Source organism: Egretta garzetta, unplaced genomic scaffold (genome assembly GCF_000687185.1).
Source record: "Egretta garzetta isolate BGI_Z169 unplaced genomic scaffold, ASM68718v1 scaffold161, whole genome shotgun sequence".
NCBI lineage: Eukaryota > Metazoa > Chordata > Aves > Pelecaniformes > Ardeidae > Egretta > Egretta garzetta.
The window spans coordinates 808672-817297 of NW_009258754.1; the positions used below are offsets into that span (position 1 = coordinate 808672).

General features: G+C 47.0%; 1 protein-coding gene across 1 annotated transcript; it reads left to right on the forward strand.

Moving 5' to 3' along the window:
* The first annotated feature begins 479 nt into the window (after nt 1-479).
* Nucleotides 480-5404, forward strand: LOC118451693 (putative coiled-coil domain-containing protein 195). Its single transcript, XM_035888819.1, has 3 exons — nt 480-744; nt 2116-2374; nt 5272-5404. Exons 1-3 carry the CDS (start codon nt 480-482, stop codon nt 5402-5404), a joined length of 657 nt encoding a protein of 218 aa, XP_035744712.1.
* Nucleotides 5405-8626: the final 3222 nt, after the last annotated feature.

Genomic DNA, 8626 nt, shown 5'->3' on the forward strand with positions numbered 1-8626 from the left:
AAAATGAATAGTTCATCCAGTGCTAAGGGAGAGATGAATTGCTGCCCAGCAAAGGGCAACCCCTCCCTCTGTGCCACGGAGGCAATCGCTGGCCTTTTCGGGTAAACCGAAGGAAATGGGCTCTGTCCTCTTTGGTCCTTTTGCAGAAAGCCAAAGCCCGAGGCAAGCGAGGGGGCGGGCGACTTTCCAACCACACAGCGATATTGTGTTGACAGTGATTTGTGCAGTGTGTGAGAGGCCAGCTCTGCTCTGAAAAATGAGAACCCAAATGAATAAATCATGGGCCCGCTCTTAGTAACTTGACAACTCAGGCCAGCCCTCGTGGTGGAGGGACCTGGCCCCAGCCCGGCGTGCGGGGAGGGACTCCTCTTGTCCGGAGGCTTTTAAGGGCAGGGTCTGCCTGCGGCCGGCTTGGAGCTTTTCCTCAGGGCAGGCGCTTTGGTGAGGTTGTGCAGAGCCTTGCTGCGTGGCGGGGCACCATGGAGGGAAACGCACACCTCCTCCAGGTCATCCGCAAGATGCGTTCCCAAATCAACAAGCTGGAAAGGGAAAACAGGGCCCTGAGGGGAGAGCTGCAGGTCTGCGGGCAGAGAGCTGTGCCACTGGAGAGAGAGGCAGCAAGAGGAGGCGGGGATGGCGACGTGAGGAGCCTCGCCAATGATGGGGAAGGACCAGCTGGCTCTCCAGCATCCCTGCACAGAAGCATCATGGCCGGTCCTGCTCCGGCACCAAAGGAGCAGACAGGTACCAGAGAGCCAGGGCTGCCCCTGGCACCCATGCGTGCTGCCCATGCAGCATCTCCCAGCTCGGCTGCTACGTGTCCTCAGGGAACGGGAGAAGAGCCCCTAGCTGTCTGTCTGGTTAACTTGATGGAAGTGCTCCGGCCTCCTTCAGTGCCCACACCCAAACCCACCTTAACCACGTCTCTCACTCTGTAATCTTTTTTTTTTTTGGGGGGGGGGGGTGTACCTGCATCCCCCAAGCTGAGCTTAGTGGAGTATTTTGCCGCTGTTCAAGCAAAGAGTTCAACTCAAAGAGCTCAGTTTGTCTTTGTTCAAGCAGAATTTGGCTTACTGCTTTGAGTTTTCATGAGCATGGAGTGTCTTGCCCATGCCTGTCCCCTGTCTGTTCCAGACAGAAAAGGACCAACAGTTGTAACCATGCCGTAACCTCTCTTGCCGTAGAGAAAGACAAGAAAGATTCTACAAATAGTAACAAATAGCAATACATTGCCTACGTCACGCCAGATGCGCAGTTTCTTTTTGCAGATAACGCAGTTAGTTTTGGCTGAGGGGGGGAGAGGCCAATATACAGGAATATGGAAATATTCCTCAGTTATAGAAGTCTGGTTGGGACTTCTGGAGGATTTAATGAAGCAAGAATTAGAGCAAAATGTTGTTTGGTGAGAAGTGGATATTTAGAATTGGATGTGGTTATTGGCCAGACCAGGCTGTTAGGTATTGTACGTGCTTGAGGCCCGTCGCCTCCTTGTCTGGTGTCTGTCACGTCCAGTCCGCTGGGAAACTGCTTCACTAATGCAGCTTCTTGGCATCGGTGTGGTGCGCGTTATGGGCTGCAGCTGCCCTGGCAGCCCACATGCTCCACCAGGCAGGTGGCTGACGTAGCCTCAGCCCTGAACCTGCCTCCTGGAGAGATCCGGGCTGTGGAGAAATCCCTCCCCACCAGGTTTTGGCAGAGTCAAATCTATGAAGATGAACAAGATGAGAGGCTGAACAGCACTAGTGGATTTATGAGAAGCTATAGATGAGTGCTGCAATTGAGTAACGCCTACGGCCGAGCCCACTGAGCCCAGTGGGCAGGTCACTAACCCAAGGGCCTCTTAAACTGGGGCTGCTGGTGGCTATGGGTGTGGGAACAGCTGACTGGTCTTTTGGCGAGCGTGAAAGATGCACAAAGTGCTTTCCAACCTTGTGCCTTTTCCTATCCATCTGCCTTCTAGGGGGAAGGGTGGGATCCAAAGGGGCTGTTTGGCTGCTTCTGCCTTTCTGCCTCCCCACATACAAAACTTTTTGACCCAAAAGGAAGTGATTAAAAACACATCAATGATATCTGAGTTATCATTATTATTATTGTTCCTAGCTCTCTGCTACTCAGATGCCACCATGACCGTGCGGCGCTACTCTACCACTGCACCAGCGCCCACTCCTTCCAGCGCGAGGTCTCACCAGGACGGCAAGAAGCCTCCAAGCAATGGTCTGCTGGACACGCTGGGCAGTGCCAGGCCACCAGCCCCTCCTGCTGCGGCACAGCTTGCCAGTGGAGAGGAGAAAGCGCTTGGAGAAATGCCGGCCAACTACTCTTACAGCCATTCCAGCAAAATGAAGCTGTTTCAGGAGCACATCTATAAGTGCAGGTAGGTTCAGTTTGCCTTCACAGCATCGCCTGCCTGGGCTGGTTGCAGGTTTCACCTAATAACTTACATGGACATTGCTTGGGGGTTTATTTTGTTATCAGCAAAATCTTTGTTTGAATCTCTCACAGCTGGGAGACCTCTTTTGGGTAAGTTGTCCTGTTCCTCCTCGCAGTGGATGAAGATGGCCAGTGTAGCAGTTTAAATTTGCCATCAAAAGGAGAGGCTAAGAGGAGAGGGAAGGGGGTTGAGATCTCTCTGGTAAAGCCAGGCAGAGTTTTGCAGATTGATGTTGTTCTGACAAGCTAAGCTTGAAAGGGATTTTTAAACTTTGAACAAAAAGTATGGAGATATCAAGGCACTCTGAACTGTGCTTTTGAAAGCATGATTGATACGGCTCATGGGTTTAGAGGTACTGTATCATATTTCCCCTGTAATTGAAGCATTACAAGTTAATGCTTTCAGCCTTAAGAAAAATATTCTCAGGATAGCTTCTAAATTAAGTGAAATGGCTGCTGGACAGGCTCTGTGTGTCTCTGCTCACTGATGAGCAGCTTTCCAACACAGGGCAACCATCAAAGGTAGAAGCACCAATAATGAGGCTGTGTTATACGGCAGCCCCAGTCACCTCCTGCTGCTGGTATATACACCCTGGGAATCCGTCTAGGTTGCTGGTTCTAGTGCCGATTGTGCCGTGCTCAAAAGAAATAAAGAGTCCAAGCAGCCTCAAGGTGCGTGCGTTTGGGCAGGGAGAAGTCCACGGGTCTGCCTGCCCGTGGGTGCCCCGGGGCAGGGCCCCAGCGGGGGCTGCGCGGCCGCAGTGGCACAGTTGTGTCACCTGCGGTGACGTACCCGTCCGCGTGGCGCCGTGTCGGCTTTCCTCCCGCACCGCCCTCCCACAGCAGCGCATCCTCGGAGCAGGCCAGCGCGCAGCCCCTTGCACTCCCCGTGCAAACCCAGTTAAGGAGCCCAGCCCCTCGCCGAGAGGCCAGAGGGGACAGCGAGATCAAGTTTTCATAGGCACCTAGTTTTTCTTGTAAGGACATTTGAGGGTCAGGTGTTTTACAGCATTTAAACGCCTAAGTTTAGTCCCTGGCAGGGAACTCGTATCATTTTCAAAATCACCCTGACCCTGGAACTCTGGGTTTCAGCATATGCTCCACTGGGTTCAGGGAAACTTAAGACTCCCAGTGCACATAAACGCTTCCAAGAGGTTTGCCCTGAAGCAGCTTGCGTGGGAAGCGTCCGTGTTAGGAAACCCAGGGTCAGCGTGCAGGCGCAGGAACGGCAACGGCAAATGCTGCTGCCTTCTCATAGAGGCAGAGAGCTTTCAAAGCAATTGAAATTGCAAAAGGAGATCTGTTACAACTAATGCCCTGGGACACACAGGTTTAAAAGCACCAGTGGCCAAAGGAACAGTGCTGATTATTTTATCGTTACCTTTGGAGCTGCCTTGTCAGCTCTGAGCAGCGAGCGTGGTACTGTGTCTCATGTCTCCTCAGTGTTGGCTGCTTGGAGCAGAAATGGCTATGGAAAAAGCATTTTACCTAACCCCCCCTATGGGCTGGGTGATATCCTGCAGCATGGACATCTGTGTTTCTTACATGAAAAAGAAATATTAATGTATTTTCTGGTCATATTGGTGGATGTTTCCTTTATATACACAAAGGTCTAACACTAGTAGGATTATTTGTGGCAAGGAGTTCAGCAAGCTAATTAAGCTTACTTTCTTATGGTGATGGCATTTTTGCTTCCCAGCATGTTGGGTCATGACAGGTTTTTCTATTCTTTGTAATTGTAGTTTTCTTACATTTTGCTCCAAAGCTATAATTCAATATATGATGCTGAATGTTTTGGTTTAAAATTAACTCTGTAGAAGAATCACCTTGGATTTACCTAGAGTGCAGTTGGATCCAAGTAATAAAATAACAGCATGGCTAACAAAGCATCGCTAATTTTCATGTGTACAACATTTTCATTCGTATATGCTAAAGCATTATTTGTACCACGTGATTCCCGGGTTTTTTTTTGGTAAATAAAAAAAAAGACTAAATATTTGAATACATTAGGCAGGATAAGAGGGGCTGAGAATTGTTTTCAGGGCTATCACAGCGAAATTACAAAAGGTACAAGGCCTGTTTGGTACAAATGTCACCACTGGGGTGTTCAGGCTGGATGGTTTCACCTTCCAGTGGGACCAATGGGTAGGCGAGAAGGGGCAAGGAAATTGCGGCCATCCTCTGCCCTGCAGGACACCCCCCAGTAACCATCAATGAATACTTTCATAGTTTTGTGATTTTCCATTTTTGTGCTCCTCAAGGGCCTGAGGGAGCTGACAGCAATCGCAGGGGACAGTCAGAATGAAAACCAGAGCTCTGCAAAACCAAAGACACCAGTTTTGGGGCACATAAAGGAGCATGTTCCTCCCTCTGCTTTCACAGCCGGCATGATTTACCATGCGCACGCTTGCTGCTTGGAAACCACTGTTCTCACAGCCCCTTGCAGGAGCTGGGTGCCGGTGCATTTACACATGAAGCCACTGAAGGACCCCTGGGCCCGTGAGGGTGCACGTGCACCCTAAGGGTTCTGTCACACGTAGCTTTGTACATACACATTGGGAGCTGATGGAGAAATGTGAGCTTCGAGGGAAAAAGACAGATGCTTCCAGCAGACAGACAGGCAGACAACACTATGCCTGGTCCCCTGGAAAGACTGTGTGAACCCCATCCCAATCCCAGTGGGGCATGAAATCCTGCCTCCATGCAGCCTGCAAGTGCTGACAGCATTTACCTTTTCCTTGCTGGCTTGGTGTTTGGTTTTGTTTGTTTTGGTTTTTTTTAACTTTCTTTGCACGTTTTATACATTTGTAATCCTCATAACGCTTTCTCATTTTTCTCCAGGGGTAAAGTAAAGGCTGTGAGTTTCCTCTTACCGATGGATGTGTCATCATACGCTGAAAAGCAAGGTTCCCTGAAAAGCCCACAAAATCAGAGCACAAAACAGTTAACCGCCATCGCTGAAAAGGATATGTGAGCTGGTGAATTTTTAAAGGCCCATTGATTCTCAAGATAAATTGGCCTTAAATGATAGCCGTGTGTCAGGTTCCTTTCCTGCAAAACGCTTTGGCAGGATGCCTGTGGAGGATCACCCAGCCTGCATTCCGGGTCACTGGCCCCATGTTCAGCATGGAAATGGAAGCCACGATGAAGCCATCTGGGAGCCCGTACACCGTGATGAAGCCACACGATAGCAAAGGTACCTCCAAAAAGTCGCTTCTGCGCGACCTGTCTCGAGGATCCCTTACCTTAGGACTGCTGAACACAGGGTGCCGAAGCTGGTTTTGACGTGTTTGTCACAAAAAGCAGAAACTGTGTCACCGCTTGTGTTTGCTGATTCCCTTCCCAGAAAGGTATTTGATGGAAACGACAAAGAGCAAGCTATTAAAGAGCCTGTGAGGATTTCTCTGTATGTAACACTTTAAAACTTCACAGTACTAACCCAGCAAAGTCAAGAAGGCGTTAGAGTCGGTTAATGTTACTCTGAATTTCTGCAAAGCTTGGCAATGCCTGTTCATGTCCATTCGGGGTTCACCTCTAAGGGAGTGCAGGGGAGCGTAAGTGCTAATCAGTATGAAAACGTGACTACAACACTGTGTCTGACTTGGTGTGTTCAGCCAGCCAGAGACCAAAGGCTGAACACTGAGGCAAAATAGGAAGAATCGTGAATATCAGAATTTTTCAGGAATTGCTTCTCAGCACGGCTCAGATCAAAAATCATTAGCAGAAATTCAGAGAATGGGTGCAAAATAAATACAAGAGCACTACAAACAGCTTGTAAAAATGAGGATTGCTTGGTAGTTCTAGTCATATGAGTAAAGAGAGTGTCCCATGTTTTTATTTTGGTTACAAGTATTTATGGAACCAAAATATTGCAGATTGCTCTCTCTTTATGTACAGGCAGCCCTGATGATTGAATATTGTACAGCGAATGCGTGAACAGTAGATGCTTGTACCAATAACTTCAAGGAAGATTTTCATCTCATTGTCTAAACTCTTGAGCTTTCAAAAGCAAAAAGCAGAGACTTGGTGGAAAAAAATCCCTTCTGGATTTTCTGTGATGTTGTATACTTGTGTAAAAATCTGTGCTCATTTTTCATTTTGAAATTCACCATGTTTTGTATATTAAGGTGCATTTTTAATATAGTCTCACCAAGAAAGTAATAATTTCAGTTTCACTGCTATTTTGTTGGTGGATTTTTATGTTCAGCTGGGGTCCATACAGAGTTGCGTTGTAATGCCAGAAGTAATGAACCCATGACTGCCAGCAAAGGGGGTTACAGTTCGGAAAGTTTACTGAACAGCTCGTTTCAGAAGGTGTTTACGGGGAAGTGCTTTTTAAATGTTTTAAAGAAAGCTTCATTGTCAGAAGCTAGACACTGCATATGTGTTCAGTTAAATACCCAAAGCCAGTTGCTCTCACTTAGCAAAGTAACGACAAATGTCTGTCTTTGAAAATCTGGCCCCTAGACCCTTAAGGTACCCAAGCTGTTGACAATCCATGTTTGAACACCAGATTTAATGTGATTTGCGGATTTGTATCCGTTAGCTTTCAAATGTCTCACCTTCTAAGTTTTCTAAGCCTCGGCTTCCATGAAGCAGCAGTGGGAATTCTCTTCTCCCACCCTTTCCTTGTCAATTCAATGTAGATAGGCCGCTGACACTAAGACTGCGTATTCATAAGCAGATGACAATGTCAGTTGTAGTGAGCTGCTGATTCTGATGGCACAGAAACACATAGAACTTTGTGTATGGTCAAGAAATTACACTCACGAGACATTGATTAGAGGTATAATGGTCTTAAACTTTTGTAAACTTACTTACAGGGAAAAAGAACAGAAAAGGTAGGAGGGAAAAGAGGGAAAGGAATCAAAGTAGGCATAGACAAACAGCAGTCAGTATATTAATGGAAAGATTTATTTCTGAATTATATTTGTGCAGTCTTTAGCAGTGCCCACAGATTTAAGAACACATGATGATGCACAGGCACATTAATTTTTAAAAGCAGTTGTGCAGATTTGGCCTAGCTCTGCATCTCCAGGAGAACCAGGTTGTAGCAGAGACCACAGAGAAACCACTGAGCACATCAGTTTTACCACAGTAGAGCATGAAGTAAATTACCATGGGACACTTACTGGCAATTAAAACATTCCAATATTAAACATTCATAGATTGTTCAGTGTGAAAAGGGCAGGTATATGCAAAGCAAGTGTTGAAATTTGGACAGAGAAATGCAGGCAGCAATTAAGCCATGGTCCTTTTCTTCTTCCCAGGAGGATCCATACAAGTTCAGAAGAGCTCTGGGCTTCTACCTAAAACCACTCTGGAAAAATCTATATTAAACTCTGGAATATATATTAAACCCCATTCACCGATGGCCAGGCTTGTTGGACACTTTCCAATTGGAAGTTCTTCCCTTTGTAGAGGTGGCTAGCAGTATTCAGTCATGCAGGTACAGGACTGCAAGAGCAGCGGAGGCACCAAGAGGTTCCCTCCCGCATTAGCACTGGCCCCTGAGAGATGGACACTACTGTGTCATGTTTGTGCTTGGGGCTAAGTGGCTTTATGTCTCCATAGTGAGTGCCGATAAAGATGGAGTCCACCACTGCCATTTCTTAAATGACATGGCCTCAAGTTGTGCCAGGGGAGGTTTAGATGGGACATTAGGAAAAATTTCTTCACCGAATGGGTTATCAAGCACTGGAACAAGCTGCCCAGGGAAGTGGTTGAGTCCCCATCCCTGGAGGTATTTAAAAGGCTTGTAGATGTGGTGCTTAGGGACATGGTTTAGTAGTGGACTTGGTAGTGTTAGGTTTACGGTTGGACTCAATGATCTTAAAGGTCTTTTCCAACCTAAATGATCCTATGATTTTATGATTCTATGTGTTCTCCATTCCACCAGGTGACTAGTCAAGAGTAGCGAAACATGTCTCTAGGTTGGAGACAAAAAAAGTCTTGTCAGAGTTGGTTCTCGACTTAAATCAATGTAAATTCACATTTACGTCATGGTAAGTGAGAAAGAAGTTAGGTATTACTTTTCGTCAGGAAAGTCTGTTTAAAGCTGTAGTCATAACACAGAAGTGCAAAGCTGTGAGCACTGGACTGGTGGGGAAGAGTTACCAAGGACAAAGGTAAAATTTAGATGTTGTGCATCTGAGGGTAGCACATAGTCAAATGTTTAAAATCTTGATACCCCACT

Bases quoted from the DNA above. Each gene is read 5' to 3' on its own strand.
- LOC118451693 (XM_035888819.1), top strand. From the start codon at position 480: ATGGAGGGAAACGCACACCTCCTCCAGGTCATCCGCAAGATGCGTTCC. The intron at 745-2,115 runs GTACCAGAGAGC...TCTGCTACTCAG, and splicing joins GGCACCAAAGGAGCAGACAG to ATGCCACCATGACCGTGCGG. The intron at 2,375-5,271 runs GTAGGTTCAGTT...ATTTTTCTCCAG, and splicing joins GAGCACATCTATAAGTGCAG to GGGTAAAGTAAAGGCTGTGA.